At 43.9% G+C, this 19,466-nt stretch overlaps 1 protein-coding gene across 10 annotated transcripts in view; it reads left to right on the forward strand.

Moving 5' to 3' along the window:
* Positions 1–3,984: 3,984 nt before the first annotated feature.
* LOC108926850 (spindle pole body component 110-like) overlaps positions 3,985–19,466 on the forward strand; it is a 69,234-nt gene continuing 53,752 nt past the window's right edge. For 9 of the 10 annotated variants that reach the window (XM_029257907.1, XM_029257903.1, XM_029257902.1 and 6 more), the window contains exons 1-12: positions 3,985–4,729; positions 8,741–9,028; positions 9,363–9,605; positions 9,730–9,828; positions 9,983–10,069; positions 11,207–11,269; positions 15,709–15,945; positions 16,112–16,240; positions 16,539–16,721; positions 17,053–17,181; positions 17,410–17,541; positions 18,222–18,284. In XM_029257907.1, the coding sequence (XP_029113740.1) occupies positions 4,672–4,729; positions 8,741–9,028; positions 9,363–9,605; positions 9,730–9,828; positions 9,983–10,069; positions 11,207–11,269; positions 15,709–15,945; positions 16,112–16,240; positions 16,539–16,721; positions 17,053–17,181; positions 17,410–17,541; positions 18,222–18,284 (1,711 nt within the window). In that variant the 5' untranslated portion in view covers positions 3,985–4,671. The remainder of the gene's footprint in view (positions 4,730–8,740; positions 9,029–9,362; positions 9,606–9,729; positions 9,829–9,982; positions 10,070–11,206; positions 11,270–15,708; positions 15,946–16,111; positions 16,241–16,538; positions 16,722–17,052; positions 17,182–17,409; positions 17,542–18,221; positions 18,285–19,466) is intronic. The other variant, XM_029257908.1, reaches the window with a different exon arrangement.

The raw sequence follows: 19,466 nt of genomic DNA on the forward strand, positions 1-19,466 counted from the left end.
AGGGCATAAGGCCGGAGGGGGAGGGGACACACCCAAGACGGGACGCCAGTCCGTCGCAAGGCACCCCAAGCTGGACTTGAACCCCAGACCCACCAGAGAGCAGGACTGCGGTCCAACCCACTGCACCACCGCATCCCCGAAATTAATACTTAACATCTAAATATGTTTGCAGAAATGAACACACATTCATCCAACCAAAATGAGTCACACGCTGGTGGTCCGACAGTGGGACGCAGTGATTCACCAACAGAGACCAATGAGAAGGAAGGAGAAAAAGAGACGGATAAAAAGCAGGAGAGCAGAGTATCAGGTACTGAGATGGTGTCATTGTTCAGGTGGGGTACAGGCCAGTGAGACAATGTTCGACATGATTGTTCTTATTTTCTTTGCTCACATGATGAGGAATATTCAGACTAACAGTTTCATCCGGAAATAATCAGAGATTCTACGTACAACTCTGAAAAACCCCAAAGCATTTATTACTTCAGTTAACAGAGTAGTTTTGATTTAATTTTTTGCCTGATGGTTCCTCTTCAAGTCCTTCCTGATTTTTATCAAAACAAAGTGCACAGTACAGTGTTAGTTCTGCATCACAATGTCTGCGTGACACTGACAAATAGCAGGAGTAATAAACACATCACATACATATACAGAACTGTGCACACATCTTAGGCACTTGGATATTTCACAGAAATATTTCTTTTAGTGAGGGGGTGTGGTGGCGCAGTGGGTTGGACCACAGTCCTGCTTTCCAGTGGGTCTAGGGTTCGAGTCCCACTTGGGGTGCCTTGCGATGGACTGGCGTCCCATCCTGGGTGTGTCCCCCTCCCCCTCCGGCCTTACGCCCTGTGTTGCCGGGTAGGCTCCGTGACCCTGTATGGGATGAGCGGTTCTGAAAGTGTGTGTGTGTGTGTGTGTGTGTGTGTGTGTGTGTTTCTTTTAGTCTGTTATTTAATGTCTTCTGCATTAGTGTCAATGGGAAAGAACATATTTTAGATTTCCAAGCATTCCTTTTGCAAAAAGTTACAGTATTACAGTAAGGGTTTTGTATGTTAAAGAAACAAAGTACACACACGCACACAGAAATCACCTGCAGCCTCGATGTGCAACACGGTCTTCTGAGAAAATCACCGGTTGGACACGGAACTCTATGAAACACACAACCGTCTCATAGTTAAATTTTCATAGTGACTGTGATGTGTTTTTTTTTTTTTTACATTATTGTCCAGCCTTAGGAAAACAGAGTGAGTGTGATGAATCGATTTGACACTGGCCATGTGACACTGTCAGTGTTCACACTAAGAGTTTCATTCCGAGAGAATCACAGGTTGGACCTGCAATTTAAAACCTCAGATGCTTTTAAAAATAAAATTATCATGCTGGTTACATTGTTAAATTAAGAGTTAGTCTTGATAAAGATTTTTTCGTACCCAAACACAGGTGAGTCCAGCACAAATCAAAAGACGGCTGAGACGGAAAATCTGGATCAGAACGACACACAGACAGGGACTGATGTGACACAAAGTGCTGGAGAGACAGATGGCGAAACACAGTCAGAACGCAGAGATACAGGTACTGTGATGATGTCACTGAATTGATGGGAACTGGTGTGAATTAAATTTAATCAAACATGAATGATGGGCTGAATTATTATGAATTTAAAGTTGTTCACATAAAGCAGTGTTTTGGTAACAACTCGTTTGGTAACCTGTGTTTGCATGGGTTTCCTGTGGGTGCTCTGGTTTCCTCTCACAATCCAAAGACATGCAGTGCAGGTGGACTGGTGTTGCTAAAGTGTCCTGTGTGTGTGTGTGTGTGTGTGTGTGTGTGTGTGTGTGTGTGTGGTTATCCTGGAATGGACTGGTGTTCCATCCAGGCTTCACCCCCTCAGCCTTATCCCCAATGCTTCAGGGATAGGCTCAGGATCACCAGGACCCTGCTCAGGACCAGCAGTAACTGGAACCGGGTGGATTAACGTCTTGGTCCTTCAGGATGTTCAGAATCAGCTATGAGATCCAGGAGACAAACACACATGCCAGCACAGTTAATTCACAATAATAATAATTTCTACTTTTAATTACAGTTTATTTTCTTTGTGTCACCACTGAACAGTGTGTTACTGTAGCTGTATAAACTGGAGAAATGTCTGTATCTGCAGAAGAACAGTCTTACATATTTAATATACTGGCCTTAAAAAGAGATGTTAATATTTTACCAGATTAAATCACAACCAAATAATTACTTTCTCAGAATAAAAAAAAAATTACTAAATAATTGCTTTTTCAAAGTAAACACCACTATATTTCTCAGGTATGTAGGTAAAGTTATTTGTAGGACTTTGAGTTTAACCTGTGTGTCTGTGTCTCACAAACTCTTTACTCCACAGCAGATCCACAGCATCAGGGGACAGAGGGAGGGGAGGAGAGCTGTGACCCTCAGTGCAGAACGGAGGGACAAGGAGGAGGTGGACAAAGGGGGACCGACAGGCAGGTGGACAATGAGGAGCAACGAGGAGTGTTGGGAAGGACAGATGAGACAGAGGGCGATCACTGACCACAGCACACAGTGACATGTCGGACAAAATTTCATAGACACACACACACACACACAGGAAAGCATATACAGAGGTACATAGGACACCGCTGATAGTGCAGTGGTTAGAGCTGCTGCTTTTGGACCTGAAAGTTGCAGGCTTGAGTTTTGCCCTCAGATGTCATACCCTTGATCAAGGTACTTACCCTGTATTACTCCAATAAAATTACCCAGCTCTGTAAATGGCAAAGTAGCACTTTACATCACTTCGGAGAAAAGTGTTCGCTAAACAATTAATCACTCAAAGTTTTACTTGTCAAATGCAAGAAAATACAGTGTACAGCAGTGGTTGCTGGCAATGAAATATGTTTTCTGCAAGCTCATGGGGGGGGTGTGAGTAACAAAATACAGTAAGGATACAGTGAATAATACGTTAAAAACAGATCCCAAAATAGAACACAAAAGGAACTGAGTAACACTAATAACTATTAAAAGTATTTAATGGAAAGCAGAGGAGCTGCTGAATTCGGATCCTGCTTGACTTTTCAGGAGTCTAAGAACCTGGAGGTAGAAGCTACTCTGAAGTCTGTGTGATTTTCATTTGATACACTGGTAACGTTTGCACGCTGTGTGTGTGAGAGACAGTCAGGACTCTATGCATCTTACCACAGTTAAACGGTACCGTCCAAAGTGAGCAGCTGAGACACTGAAGAACTGCTGAAGGTGCAGAGTCCTGCTGTAACTGTAATATTTCAGCGTAATTTTGTGAAACACTGTATTTATGTACTTGTTTTTTTTGTCTGTGCTGTAATTGTAATTTGTGTTGATTTGTATTTAATCTCAGTGTAAATGTAATTTGCACTGTGTTTATAGTCACTACAATGTTTATTGTACTGCAGCTGAGCCTTTGTTTTGTTCTGCTCATTTCCCACCGAGGTCTTATCATGCTTGTGACTCCATAACGATGGTAAATTATGGTAAATACTTGTCTTGTACTGAGGTATAATAATAAACATATACAACAAACATTTTGCGTGACTGTACAGTTCCGTGCAAATCAAATCTAAGTCAACATGAACAAGTGAACAGTTTTTCCCTTATTTTCTCCCTCTTTTTTTGTGTAATATAATAGTGATAATAATAATGCAATTACTGGAATGAGCACAAAACATCACTAGGGGTCATTCCTAAGGCCTGTGGATCATTGAGGTTCTGATCAGTAGGACGGACTGCTGTCTCGTCCACAACCACCGACACCGACACCGACACCTGTACGGCCAACGCGGACGGAGCGCTCCCACGCATGCGCACTCGCACTCGCACTCGCACACCTCTTACGTCACACGCATCATCCCGGCGCAGCGCTGGGGTACAGAACACAGTGATAATGCAGTAATTCAGAAGTGTAACTAAGAGGGACTAACAGAATAAACACAAAGGTAGCAACAACAACAACGTACAGTAACGTTTAAATAAATAATACCGAACGCCGGTATACAATAATAACAATAATAAAAACCGAGTCGGGCCGCGGACACGACCCCACCCACCCACTCACCCACCCACTGTCACGCAGTCAGTGTGTCCTTCACTTTACCTGCGACAGGACTTTTCCAGGGAAAAAACACAGTAAATGAAATGTATTGATAATCGCGATGCCACACACGTGACGTGTAGAAGTACATGATTAGTGACGCGTCGCATATTCGTACAGCTTTTTGACAGACAGGTGGAGAAGAAGCGCAGCCGCGGACTGTTGTTTGTCAGTCCGGTTAGAGACGGAATTCATGACGGAATCAAGAAATTCCTGCTGGATCCACATGATGATGATGATGATGATGAACTCGGAGAGAAAACGGAACCGAACACAACAATCGGCCCGGGTCATCATGAAATGATCAACTCAAGTCATTCTCATCATTTGTCACACATGAAATCATGGTACTGAACTTAGTCGTTTTAAACTATATAGATGTAGGATTATTTCAATGAATAAAACAAGTCAAGCGCGCTGCCGCTGCGCTGGTGACTCATCATCATCAATTAATTATTATTAAGAGCTCATGATCGCGGTACGAACTGCTTTGTAAGTTTGTTTCACTTTCGTTTTGCTTCCCGGGAAACGATCCGATCGGGATCATGGAGGGAAAAGTGTGGAAATTCCTTCTCCTGCTTCTTCTCACTAAACACACATTTGGTGAGTGTGTTTTTTCGCTTATTCTTGATTCTTATTGGTGTGATGGATGGGTGTGTTTCCATATGAATGCTGCTGAAACGCAGGTAAAATCAGTGTAAAACACTGTAATGCGCAGGAAGGCCAATGACACGGACTTTACGTCATTAAACCGAATTATTACAGGTAAACGGACAAATTCTGTGCCTCTAAAACAACTGGAGTCTCTTTCTTTGTTGCATGATGTCTATAGTGGAATTAAATTATTACCGCGGTGATTTACTGTGATATCTGCTGTGTGTGAGATCTGTGTCGCTGTGACGTTACTGTATTAATACATTTTACAGACACTCTTCTCCAGCCCTGAAGTGTACAGCTGATGTAAATTACTGTGTCTTCACTGCATTTCAATAATCATGTCCGTGTCGCTACTCAGTTTTTACTACATTGACTGTGAAGCTGTCAGTAACACAGGAAAGAGCTGCTCATTCATTGTGTCTCTCATATGAATATTAATACTTCCTCGGTCACTTTGTGCTTCTGTACAGCCCAGGCAAATACTGTATAACCCTCAGATATGAAAATATACCTGATGCAAGTCATCCAGCAGTGTAGAGGCCCACGCTACTCAGCGACGTCCCCTAGGGAAGAACGGGGTTGAACTGTAATAGTGTGTGTTGGTGTGTGGAAGATGTAGATCAGTTGTATTTTTTGAAGCCAGGAGGGGATCTTTTTTTGAGCTTTGAATGTTTGTTACTGGAGAGAGACTTTGTGTGACTGTATTGTGACAATGTATTTCGTGAAAAGATCTCTTAGTTAGTTTTGCTGATCCACCGTAAAAAATGTAGTTGTTTTTAAATTTGGTTAGTTGTTAATTAGGGGGTGCGGTGGCGCAGTGGGTTTGACCGAGTGCTGCTCGCCTGTGGGTCTGGGGTTTGAGTCCCGCTTGGGGTGCCTTGCGGCGGACTGGCGTCCCGTCCTGGGTGTGTCCCCTCCGGCCTTACGCCCTGAGTTGCCGGTAGGCTCCGGTTCCCCGCTACCCTATATGGGACAAGCGGTTCTGAAAATGTGTGTGTGTGTGTTTTTAACTGTGTGTAATATTAATAACTTTATTCTAATAAAGTTAAAAACAAAAAGCAAAACTGTAAATAGTTCTTGTGAACAAGAGACTTTTGGGAAATATAAATAATTTTGCAACCGTGGAGGGGACTGTGAGGGACTCAAATGGGAGAAACACCTGTGTGGTGATGTTTTTGTACCAGTAGTCAGACTGTAAATAAATTGTAGCTCAGCACTGGGTGTGGTGGTCCCAACCCTCAGAGTTATCATGCCGTTGCTCTGGCGCTGTTGTAGACATTGCAAAAAAACAAAAAAAACAAACATATTGTATTGTACAGCTTCTGAATAAGTGGCCTAACTGGGTAACTAAAATAGTCCATCTTATATAAAACATATTGTATCTGAGAGCAGGCAAAGTCCTATAGCTACAGTTATGATTTTGGAAGCTCACCCACTTTGTCCACTAACATCTCAGTCTGAGATACACCCTGAATTTATTGCCTTTCATTTACCTGATGTGTTTCGCCAAAGCAACTTAACAGTTTTAAGATCCCTGCAACCTTTTACACGGCTGGGTAAACTTCATGCAGCAGTTCAGGGTAAGTACTTTGCTTAACAAAGCTCAACTTTGCTCAGGTACTACAACAGCAGGTTAGATTAGAACCAGCAACCTTTGGACCCAACCACAGAAGCCCAACCCACTACACTATCAGCGTATGTCATGTATCACACATCTGCCAAACCGGTGGGCGGACTCTCTGTGGACAGCAGGGTCCTTCGGGGTTGTGGTCAGTGCCGTGGAGTCGGACTTCACCGCACTTTTTGCCAGCACATATTACACAAGTTGGGGCATATAGAAGTGATAGGGAGCACATCTTTTTAAAACACATAATGCAGTGACCCACTTGGGCCGTTCTTACCAAGGGGGGAATGTGTGTAAGTGACTGATCCCTGCGTTCTTCGTCTCTGGATTGTGAACACAGTGAAAACAGTCAAACTCTGCTCCTACTGAGCTGGACTGAAACCGACACCCAAGCAAACAGCTCAGGAGCACTGGGGCACCAGCATCACCTGCTGTGCCACCGTGCCTCTGGGCATGAGCTGCACAAACGATGAAGGAGCACATTGCATAGGTGATCCCCCCACCATAAAACTTGGGTAACATTGTTTTCTATGAGCTGCCATTTGCTTGAGCAGCACAAAGAGTACAAGTTACCATAGTACTTTACAGTTCTCACCTGCTGTGTCTTTAACCAAGAATCAGTTGGTTATTACTTTGACACATCTTCCTCTGCCGTTTTACTTTTACTTCCTGCTTTTTGACTTCACCTGTCAAATATGTTCATGTCATTCTCAGACTTTTACATGTATTCATTTATCAGACACTTTTCTCCAAAGCAACATAAATCCATCCATTGTCTAGAGCCGCTTGTCCCAAGGAGGGTCACAGTGAGCTGGAGCCTGAGCTGGCAACGCGAGGCGTGAGGACACGCTCAGGACAATCGCAAGGCATCCCAAGCAGGGCTCGAGCCCCGGACCTGCCACACAGCAGGCACCGGTCAAACCCGCTGCGCTACCGCACCCCCCCAGCAATGTGCACCTCATAGAAAATACAATGTATTCGTTACATTAAGAGAAAGAGACACTTAGATGCAGACCCATGATTCTTAAGTACAGTTAGTTGCTTTCCACCATATGAACCAGTTGTTCATCACATGAGTAGCTGCATAAAACTTGATCAGAATATCAACGATTTCTGATCACCTTCCTAGTAATTTTTTTTTAGATGTATATAAACATGACTTTTGTTCATATTTTATTTTTTAACTAGTTTGTCCCTGAATGTCGCAATGCACGTGTGTGCTGCAGAAACATCTCAAAGTACGAAACAGACTGTTTCAAAGTCTGAGAGAGAAAAAGAGGATGTGTCGCAGGTTCCGACCCCACAGCCGATTTCCCTCTGTCCTTTAGCCACAGACTGGGAAATATACCCCAAAATATGAAAGTGGGATGCGGTACCGTCACCATGTGATCATTAGCTGACCAATCGAGATTCAGTTTGGACTGTTACAGTCTGAGAAACGCTGTTCCTCCTTGCCCTGATTGAAGTGGTCAGTCAGCGTTCTGTCCACTCAGTCAAACCCTGACCGGCTCGGTGGGGACAATCCTGCCACTCCAGCACTGCTCCCCTCTGTGCACCAGTTCATTCACTGATGTAAAGTCCAGTACAACCAGTGTTGTTACCTTCAGTCCAGTCAGTGTTGTTAAACTGACTCACACACCCACCTGATCACTGACCGAGTCCCTCTAGATGGACCTCATTCTCACCCCTTGTACCCGCAGTCTGACTATTGTGGCCGTAGCTGAGGGTGAAGATGTTGACTGTGATGCAGGTGTAAACTGTGCCTGAGGACTCAGCTCAGTGTCTTCAGTGCTGCAGCTGGGAGAAAATTCAATCTGTGGATCAATGACAAACACTAAAATTCACAATTTTCCTCCTGGATCTGAAGGTGGATCATCCAGCACTTGTTTGTAGACTTGCCTCTAGTATTTATACGATGTTCAATACTTAGAGCACACTCTGCAGTGCCCTTTTTTAAAGATGGGAACGATACTTGACCCACCAGCCCCACCCCCACCCCACACTCCACCAGGTAGGTGGTGACTCCAAAAGGTACTTCCTCTTCATCTTTTGTGGTCATGACCAACAGGACTGTGCTGGTGTCCAGCCTCCAGGCAGTCACTGTGAAAAGCGAACACGTTCCACCATGTTCAAGACATCCGCTGTCATGGAGCTCAGTCCATTCAGTGGTGTACACTGTATTTTACACCTCACTGGTGTTCACTGACGTGCTGAGACTCTTTCACCGATCACTGTGGACAAGAGCTTCACTCATCTAATCAAATCAACATTTAATCTGATTGTGTGTTAAGAACAACTTTATGTGCTCCTGAAAGAACCTCTGATATCTGCAGGTCAGCATGTGATGTACAGCAGACGAAACGGAGAGGTCACACTGACCCCAGCGGTTAACGGAACTTTTGAGGAGATCCTCTGGAAGTGGAACGGTGACAAAGCCGTTGAGTTTGCTCCTGATGAAGGACTAACAGAGTACAGGAAATTCAAAGGGCGAACGACACTGAACACTCAAACGGGAAAATTAACGATCAGAAACCTACAGAAAACAGATTCTGGAAGGTACAAGGCCGAGGTGCTGGTGGGCGGGACCCTTCAGTACTCTGTGTTCGATGTGACGGTCCTTGGTGAGTCTGCTGATCACTGTCCAGTTGTGGAAGGAGGGGTGCAGATCATGGGAGGAGTCTGGGTTCCATTAATGTATCATATAGTGTGTTATACTGTTACACTTTTTAACACTTCAAACCAAAACAGTTTCTCTGAACACCACGTTTCATTAAGGCCATTATATACATATTTATGCATAGTTCTGGGGCTTAAAATGTTTCACTTCCATCTCTGCTGCCAGACTGTTACTCTGTGAGGTTGAGCACCTTTCTAATTATGGTTCGGCCTTTGTACAGTGTTTACTACTGCGCCCCCTGGTGTGTGACTCTCTTCACCTGTGTGTATCCTGTGTAGACGCTGTGACCCGACCAACTGTGCAGTGTGAGCAGAGGGATTCTGTAGGGATTCTACGCTGTCACAGCGAAGGAGAGATGGGAAAGTATCGGTGGGAGGGGCCTAATGATTTATTAAGGAACTGGACCGATCAGCCAATAGAACTACAGGTCAGCAGCTCTGACTCCGCATACACCTGTGTGGTGAAGAACCCTGTGAGTGAGGAGAGCAGTGAGGCCTTTCCTGCTGAACGCTGCTTTAAAGGTGAGCAGAGATCCAGCTGCAGCCAGATGTTTGACTCGGAGTCCTAGAGACACACTCTTCTGAGTGTTTCCACATGTGCGGTAAGAGGTGACACAGCAACACTTTTCCTCTCTTTCTTTTCTAGAACGTTCTGCTGTCGGTGCTCTTATTGCTGTCGTCACTGTTACTGCTGCTGTTGGTTTGATCGCTGGAGCTTACTGTGTTTACCGCAGAAGAGCAACAGGTACCTTCCTTTCACACCATGTTATAGTGTATTTGGGTGTAAATAAACATGTTTAGGGGTAATTAGCCAAGTGTTTTGCTCTGTGGTCTCCATGTGCTGAATTGGAACAGTGTTGCGTCGTCACCTTTTACCATCTCTGCTTTATGTGGCCCAGCTTTTGCTGACCAGGAGGAAGGGAGGAAGCTACCGGAGCGCATGGGGCCTCTGTGCCAGCGGGGGTGGAAACGTATTTGGGAACCAGGTCAGAAACGTGAATACATTCACAGCTGATCGGGAGGAGGGTCCTGGGGCTGGACGCCATGTGGGGAGTTCAGGAGATCTGGGCTGTCTGTGTCTACACTCCTGTGGAGGCCTCGTCCCACACGAGTCCTTTAGAAGAGCAGGTCCCCTTTAGTGTCACAAATATACACTTAATTCTCGGAGGGAACTTCAGCATCTTCTTACACAACATGGGACTTAAATATTGTAAAAGTTTTATCTGGATGTTTAATGTCATTGATGGTTTTAAGGCAGAAGCTGGTGGAACAAAGTGTGGCCATGTTACCTGTGTGATCTGACAGCACTGTAGGGGTTAAAGTCCTGGGTGAAAAGACAGAAACTGGTCTGATCTCAGCGCAGACCCTAAGTGGGACTCATTTTGGTATTCCATGGGGTAAACTGAGCTATGGTCCATATCAAGAAAACATATATAAAATAATGATGAATCATTCTAAGTTTAGAAAGAAAACAACCAGAAATTACATGTGGAATCTTAAATCACCGGTGTTGGAATTGATCTTTTTTGGCACTCCAGAAATGAGGCACAGCAAGCTCAGAAAGTCGGTTTATTACACTTCTCACCAGGTGTTCTCCATCGTGGATTCACACATCTACACATCTCTGCGGTGTCCTTTTGTACTACTCAACCTGTATTACCTCCTCGTACCAGAGACAAAGGCCTCCCAAGGTCTTCTTCTTCTTCAGCCATTCCCAGTACAGTGTAATTTTACCAGTGGCAAAAACACTGTTCTAGAAACTTCTACAGCAGGTCATATTACACACACGAATGAAACACATACAGAGGTGAAAATTATGTGATGAAAAATGTGAATAATAATAATAAGATAAAAGAGAAGTAAATGTAAAAGTAATGAATTCTGGAATTCTGTATATTTGGTGTCTGAAAGAATTGTGTCTTTGTGTGACATTTTAAGATCAAAGCCAGTTTTAATGTGGAACTTATTAATTTCAACATTAAATATTCAATATTCGATAAAGATATTTTGGAAAAAAATCACAAGTTGGAAATGCATTTTGTTCAGGTCTGAAAGTGAAATATACATAATGAATTATGTTTTAAAAAATGTTTTAAGATGCTGCTGTTCCTCTGTCCTCGCAGACCAACATGTAAAAGATGAAAAATTGATGGATGAGGAATCAGCTCCACTGAAGACTAATGAAGGTAATTTGGTATTATCGGAAACCAATGGCTATGGTGGGATTTTCATGGGTCATGTTACTATCAATACCCTAAGAGTCAACTAGAGCAAGGATGGAAGATAATTCATGGGTGGATATAATGGTTTCAGACCTTGGCGTGAACTTGACCACGAGCAGGGGGAGAGGCACGAACATAACCACGTATTTACGGTTGGAGGAAAGTGACTTCAGTGAGAGGCTTAAGAATACATCAAGGCAAGAAGAAATGCTTGGGGGAATGAAGGTAGGGACCCCACATTGATCACCACAGCATATAGAGCGGTTCAAATAAGTCGGGTGAAGTTCAGTGGGAGGTTTCACGCCAAAGTCCACAGGACATCAACACCTCTGTCTTAGACGAGACAAGACCAAGCACGGATACACAAGGCAGCATCGATCATGGGGAGGACGTGGGGCAGTCGATATTTAGGCAGGTATGGAAGGAAAGGTGTCGAGAACAAAACCTAAGATAAGATGGCCAGGTGCAGACAAATGCAAGGAGTGGACCCCCATTAACGACAATTTAAGAGAGATTTTAGATGGTTGGAAGGGTACGGCTGAAGGTAAGATTAACCAGTTAGGTGAGAACGTTTATGATTATGGAATGATGAGATTTGGGGTGTATCAGGGGAAGAGTAAAGGAGTGCAGGTTATGCCGAGGTCAAGACGGTAGGTAGAAATTGAGGGACTGATTTGAGAAAAAAGGCAGTTAAAAGGACTTTGGAAATGAGCAAATGAGGAGGGGAAGAGAAGTATTAACAATCTGCAGGAAGAATTGAAAGGTAGGTTTTTGTGCTGAGGAGAGCAGAGAGGCTTAGGTGAAGGGGGAAGAAGAAAGCAGGCTAGAGTAGTGGTTTTTAAGAACTTGTTTAAATTTGTGAAGTCGTTGCTTAAGCAGGAGAAGTCCGGTTGTTTAAATGCTGGAAAGCAGGAGCTGGAGAGTTACCTGCAGGAAATGCACACCGATGGAGAGAGAGTTAGAGTTTTTGAAGTGCCTGCAGATATTCCTTCACTAGAGGAGATTGTGGTGCAAATGGATGAGTCCCCCGAGGTTGAAAGAGGTGCAAGAGGCGGTGCGTTGCATCTGCACCGGGACCTAATAAGGTTCCTTATTGGGTTTACAAAGGTGCCCCGGGTTCTTAAAGTATTTGTGGAGGCAGATGGTGGTTGTATGCAGGAAGGATATTATTCTGAAGGAGTGGCGGAGAGCGGGAGGGGTATTTATACCCAAGGAGACGGTTGGTGCAGAGATAGGGCAAATCAGGCCTTCTTAATATTGAGGGAAAGAAAGTTTCTAGTGTAGTGGTGCAGAGGTTGCCTACATATTTGTTAGCAAACAATTTAATTGATACATCTGTGCGCAAAGCAGAAATTGTGGGATTTTCAGGATGCTTAGAAGACTGCACTATGATCTGGCATCAGATTAAGGTAGGTACCTTAAATACCTGAAATACCTTCACGTGGTATTTTTGGACTTGGCAAATGCTTTTGGTTCAGAGCCACATGATCTCTTGTGGACGGAATTAGATTTTTTTAAAAGTCCCAGAGTGCATTGCAAGACTGTTTAAGGTGTGTTTTGAGGACATTCAGTTTTATTTTTGCACCAAACAATACACCGCATCCTGGCAGTGGCTGGGGATTGGCATAATGGCTGGATGCACAATCTCACCATCGGCTTTTACCATGGCCATGGAGGTGGTAATAAGATCTTCGAAATGGATGGTTTGAGGTATGAAGTTGAAGAAAGGCACCCGCCCCCCACCAATTACAGCATATATGGACAACATGACCATGCTTCCTAGTACTGTTCTGTGTACCCGTCGCTTACTAGGAAAGCTAAATGACAATCTTAAGTTAGCCAGGTTGAAAGCGAAACCTAGTAAGTGTAAGAATTTGTCAATTGTTAAGGGTTAGTTATTGCCGGAGAACTTTCAGAGTGATGGAGAAAGGATTCTGTTGGTGATTGAAAAGCCAATTAAGAGCTTGGGTAAATGGTATGATTCTTCTTTAAGTGACAGGGAACAGGTAAAAGGACGTAGACAGGATGTTCTGCAGGCATTTAAAACGACTGATAAGTCCTTTTTACTTGGGATGCTGAAGGTTTGGTGTCTACAGTTTGATATATTGCCTCATATTAGGTGGCCACTTGTCATGGTCGCCAAGGTGCAACAGACTCAGGGGCGGCTGCACAAGCTCGCCAAATGCGGCAGGCAGGAGGTCTTCAATGAGCAAACGTCGTTTGTTGGAGGATCCGAAAGTCGAGGTCAGGAGACAGGCGAGAGTCAAGGGGCCAGGGAAGCACAGAGATGGGGTAGGCAAACATGGAAACAGGGAAAGCGAGGTAACCGTAGGAAGCGCTGGGCATGGAAGCAGCAGTGTGCTCTAAGAGGTTCTGTGACTGGAGTTGGCTGGGTGCTGTGCTTTTATGCTCCTGTGCCCTGATCTGCTACAGGTGCGACCGCTCCATGCGAGAGCGTGACACCTCTGACTGTGTACAAGGTCTCTATATCAGAGATGGAAAGATTAGATGGATGTTCCTCATTATTTGAGTGGTGTGGCACTGTATGGAAAGGGGGTCCTGGAGTTGCCACTGACTAGTGTGGTAGAAGAATTAAAGTATGTCAAGGTTGGCTTGGAACTGACGTTGTCAGGCACAAGGGACACAGTGGTGAGATCTGCACCTATAAGATTAAAAGCAGGACGTAAGTGGAATCCGCAGGAAGCGGTGGCACATGGCCAGAGAGCGCTGGAACACAGAGATGTGGTTGGCCAGGTGCAGGTGGGTAGGGCGGGGCTCGGCACAGGTGATCTGATAAAGTTATGGAGTAAAGCTAAGTTGCTTGTTTGGCTTGTTTGTTGGAAGCAGAATGAATTGCGGCTAACGCTCTCCTGCGATGCAGGAAAAATAACACAATTTCTTTTGTGCTGGAGGGGAAGAGCATTGCGTGTCAAGCGTGTGGGCGCAGTGGTTTGGGTTCTAAATGGGGTGAAGCGCAAGATTGGAAGTTAGTTGCTGATGTAGGAAAACAGCTGCAGATGCCGCAGTGCGTTGCAGTTACGGCTCTGAGACCCGATTTTGTACTGTACTCCGAGGACGCACAAGTAGTGTACTTCAACGAGTTAACAGCACCTTTCGAAGATGCAATGGAAGACACCTTTGAGAGGAAGAAGTTGAAGTATGCTGATTTGGCTGCTGAGGTGAGGGAGCAAGGCTGGCAGTGCGTTCTTAGACCAGTGGAAGTAGGTGCAAGAGGGTTTGTTGCAAAATCAATCACGTCACTGTTGTTGGCCTTTGCTTTTAGATTTGGTCCTTGAAGGCAGCGGTTAACAACTTGTCTGAGGTAACGGAAACATCCACCCATTGGTTGTGGCTTAGGAGGCAGCAGAATGTTTGGGGGAAGCAGACCTAAGCTTGGGGGTATTTGCTTACGTGAATGGTGATTGTTAGGTCTTGTTGTCACCTCCATATGCTTAATGTGGTGTGTTGGTTGTGTGGTAGTTGGAGGGCGGTTAACAAGTGGTTGGAATTGGAGGCTTTTGGCAGTCGCCAGGACTGTGCCTCAAGCATGGAGGGGGGTGGGTCTGGGATGCCAAATCTTGCCTTTGAGCCTACTGGAGGTGTCGTGGGCTCAGCTCAATGAAACATCAACGAAGAAAGGTGTCCACTTGACAACCCCAACGAAGTGCTCGCGGTGATCCCTGGTGAGGAGGGTAGTGCCCATCCATAATGTGTGCTCGTTTGAAGGTGGATGGAGATATTCTGCAGAGGTGTGGGTGGTATACAGGTGTTGAGAAGGAAATCAGTACTGGTGGCATGGTTGGTTTGTGTCCAGCCCCCATAATTTTAGCACAAGGGTTTTAACATCTTTTCCTGTGTGTAATTGTATGGTGAAGATACTGGGTTTGTTTAGCTCTTCTGTTCTTGTATTAATATATCTTTCTTCCCACTGTTCTGTAAATGTCTGGATTGTATTTTCATTTAATGTGCCGCAGGGGTGATTCCAGGATTTTTTAAGTGAGGTGGCATGGGGGGTGGGGGAACCAAGAACCAGTCTGGGTAGGTCCATGGACAGGTGGGGGTTGGAGGCACCTCAGCTAATCTAAGTAGCAACGTAATAATCCAATAGCGTTGAGCTCTGTCAGATTGACAGTACTCTGGTCAAATGGCATTGGGGGGACCGGGGGGGGGCGGTGTCACCCCATGTCACCCCTTGAGACACACCCCTAAACTGCACCGTAAGTACAGTTATTCTATTAAATTCAGAACAAAGTTTCATACATTATGTATTTTAATAATAAAACTGAGCTCAAGTCTGAGGGTCAGTATTCAGTTTGTAGGCTGAAAATTAACCAACTTACAAAATTTCAGAAATTGTCATATTTCTTAAGTGACACTTTTCCCTTCAATTAATGTGTTTACAGAAATAAATACAGGTTCATGGAGCAAAAACACATTAGAGGATGACAGTAAGACAGTGAGACACCTTAATTCACCAGCAGAGACTCTTGAAAAGGATGGAGTAAAAGTGAAAGAGAATAAGTCGAAACAGAAGGACAACAGTAAGAGTTTGGAGCAGAATGAGCAAAAACTAAGAGATAATGAGAAGGAAAGTGAAAAAGTGATGGATTTGAAAATGAAGCAGGAGAACCAAGTATCAGGTACTGTGATGATGTCATTTCATTATTATTAATGAACAATTGTCTTTTTACATTATTGTACTGAGAGAGTCAAAGTGAGTGCAATGAATCAATTTGAAGGGTACAGTAAAGATCTCTAATACATTTTAAATTCTACAAAATAAAGACTTAAAATGTGTGTTCACAGACACAAACACTGAGATGTGCAGTCAAGATAAATCGATGGTGGGATCCATTAATACAACAACAGGGGCTAAAGAGAATGAAGCCACAAAAATGACGGATGTGGATAAAACGGAGAGAAAAGGATCAGCAGGTACTGTGATGATGTCATTGTATTATTAATGAACAATTGTTGTGACATTGTGTCCCTAAGTGCTATACAAGAAAATGTGAGTACTTGTGTAAATGATGAATAAATTAATAAATGAAATTTAGTGTAATAAGCGGCTATGAATAGTTGCTCAGCACAGCTTGGCCTTACGCCCTCTGTTACCGGGTAGGCTCCGGTTTTCCGCGACCCCGTATGGGGACAAGCGGTTCTGAAACTGTGTGTGTGTGTGTGTGTGTGTGTGTGTGTGTGTGTGTGTGTGTGTGTGTGTGTGTGTTTCCAGAAACAAACCCGGAGCAGGGGAGTCAAAATCTGTTGGTGGATGGTAATAATATACAGGAACACAGTAAATCAGGAGCAGATGGAAATGAGGAGGAAGGTGGAAAAGGACAGAAAGAGAAACAGGAAAAGAGAGCAGAAGATCCTACGAAGGACTCAGTGATGGAGAGAAGTGAACCTGCTCCAGGTACCGTTCTTAGTGCTCACAGCGAGTGTCTCTGTGCTCCTCACATACTGTCAGTGTTCAAGTGAACAACAGGTTCGGACAGAAATCACCTGTAGCCTCGATGTGCAACACGGTCTTCTGAGAAAATCACCGGTTGGACACGGAACTCTATGAAACACACAACCGTCTCATAGTTAAATTTTCATAGTGACTGTGATATGTTTTTTAAAAAAAACATTGTCCAGCCTTAGGAAAACAGAGTGAGTGTGATGAATCAATTTGAAGGGTACAGTAAAGATCTCTAATACATTTTAAATTCTACAAAATAAAGACTTAAAATGTGTGTTCACAGACACAAACACTGAGATGTGCAGTCAAGATAAATCGATGGTGGGATCCATTAATACAACAACAGGGGCTAAAGAGAATGAAGCCACAAAAATGACGGATGTGGATAAAACGGAGAGAAAAGGATCAGCAGGTACTGTGATGATGTCACTGCTCAGGTGGGATGGAGATCATTCACACAAAGTTCTCTCAGGCCATGTGACGCTGTCAGTGTTCACACTAAGAGTTTCATTCCGAGAGAATCACAGGTTGGACCTGCAATTTAAAACCTCAGATGCTTTTAAAAATAAAATTATCATGCTGGTTACATTGTTAAATTAAGAGTTAGTCTTGATAAAGATTTTTTCGTACCCAAACACAGGTGAGTCCAGCACAAATCAAAAGACGGCTGAGACGGAAAATCTGGATCAGAACGACACACAGACAGGGACTGATGTGACACAAAGTGCTGGAGAGACAGATGGCGAAACACAGTCAGAACGCAGAGATACAGGTACTGTGATGATGTCACTGAATTGATGGGAACTGGTGTGAATTAAATTTAATCAAACATGAATGATGGGCTGAATTATTATGAATTTAAAGTTGTTCACATAAAGCAGTGTTTTGGTAACAACTCGTTTGGTAACCTGTGTTTGCATGGGTTTCCTGTGGGTGCTCTGGTTTCCTCTCTCAATCCAAAGACATGCAGTGCAGGTGGACTGGTGTTGCTAAAGTGTCCTGTGTGTGTGTGTGTGTGTGTGTGTGTGTGTGTGTGTGTGGTTATCCTGGAATGGACTGGTGTTCCATCCAGGCTTCACCCTCTCAGCCTTATGCCCAATGCTTCAGGGATAGGCTCAGGATCACCAGGACCACATACAGAGGTGACAATTATATGATGAAAAATGTGAATAATAATAATAAGATAAAAGAGAAGTAAAAGTAAAGAATTCTGGAATTCTGTATATTTAGTGTCTGAAAGAATTGTGTCTTTGTGTGACATTTTAAGATAAAAGCCAGTTTTAATGTGGAACTTATTAATTTCAACATTAAATATTCAATATTTGATAAAGATATTTTGAAAAAAAATCACAAGTTGGGAATGCATTTTGTTCAGGTCTGAAAGTGAAATATACATAATGAATTATGTTTTAAAAAATGTTTTAAGATGCTGCTGTTCCTCTGTCCTCGCAGACCAACATGTAAAAGATGAAAAATTGATGGATGAGGAATCAGCTCCACTGAAGACTAATGAAGGTAATTTGGTATTATCGGAAACCAATGGCTATGGTGGGATTTTCATGGGTCGTGTTACTATCAATACCCTAAGAGTCAGCTAGAGCAAGGATGGAAGATAATTCATGGGTGGATATAATGGTTTCAGACCTTGGCGTGAACTTGACCACGAGCAGGGGGAGAGGCACGAACATAACCACGTATTTACGGTTGGAGGAAAGTGACTTCAGTGAGAGGCTTAAGAATACATCAAGGCAAGAAGAAATGCTTGGGGGAATGAAGGCAGGGACCCCACATTGATCACCACAGCCTACAGAGCGGTTCAAATAAGTCGGGTGAAGTTCAGTGGGAGGTTTCACGCCAAAGTCCACAGGACATCGAAACCTCTGTCTTAGACGAGACAAGACCAAGCACGGATACACAAGGCAGCATCGATCATGGGGAGGACGTGGGGCAGTCGATATTTAGGCAGGTATGGAAGGAAAGGTGTCGAGAGCAAAACCTAAGATAAGATGGCCAGGTGCAGCCAAATGCAAAGAGTGGACCCCCATTCATGACAATTTAAGAGGGATTTTAGATTGTTGGAAGGGTAGGGCTGAAAGTAAGATTAACCAGTTAGGTGAGAACGTTTATGATTATGGAATGAAGAGATTTGGGGTGTATCAGGAGAAGAGAAAGGAGTGCAGGTTATGCCGAGGTCAAGACGGTAGGTAGAAATTGAGGGACTGATTTGAGAAAAAAGGCAGTTAGAAGGACTTTGGAAACGAGCAAATGAGGAGGGGAAGAGAGGTATTAACAATCTGCAGGAAGAATTGAAAGGTAGGTTTTTGTGCTGAGGAGAGCAGAGAGGCTTAGGTGAAGGGGGAAGAAGAAAGCAGGCTAGAGTAGTGGTTTTTAAGAACTTGTTTAAATTTGTGAAGTCGTTGCTTAAGCAGGAGAAGTCCGGTTGTTTAAATGCTGGAAAGCAGGAGCTGGAGAGTTACCTGCAGGAAATGCACACCGATGGAGAGAGAGGGAGAGTTTTTGAAGTGCCTGCAGATATTCCTTCACTAGAAGAGATTGTAGTGCAAATGAATGAATGAATGAAAGAATGAAAGAATGAATGAATGAATGAGCTTTATTGCCAAGTATGTTTACACATACAAGGAATTCGTCTTGGTGACAGGAACTTCCACAGCACAGACAGAATGACAGTGACAAGAC

Source organism: Scleropages formosus, chromosome 14 (assembly GCF_900964775.1).
Source record: "Scleropages formosus chromosome 14, fSclFor1.1, whole genome shotgun sequence".
In the NCBI taxonomy this organism is placed as follows: Eukaryota; Metazoa; Chordata; class Actinopteri; order Osteoglossiformes; family Osteoglossidae; genus Scleropages; species Scleropages formosus.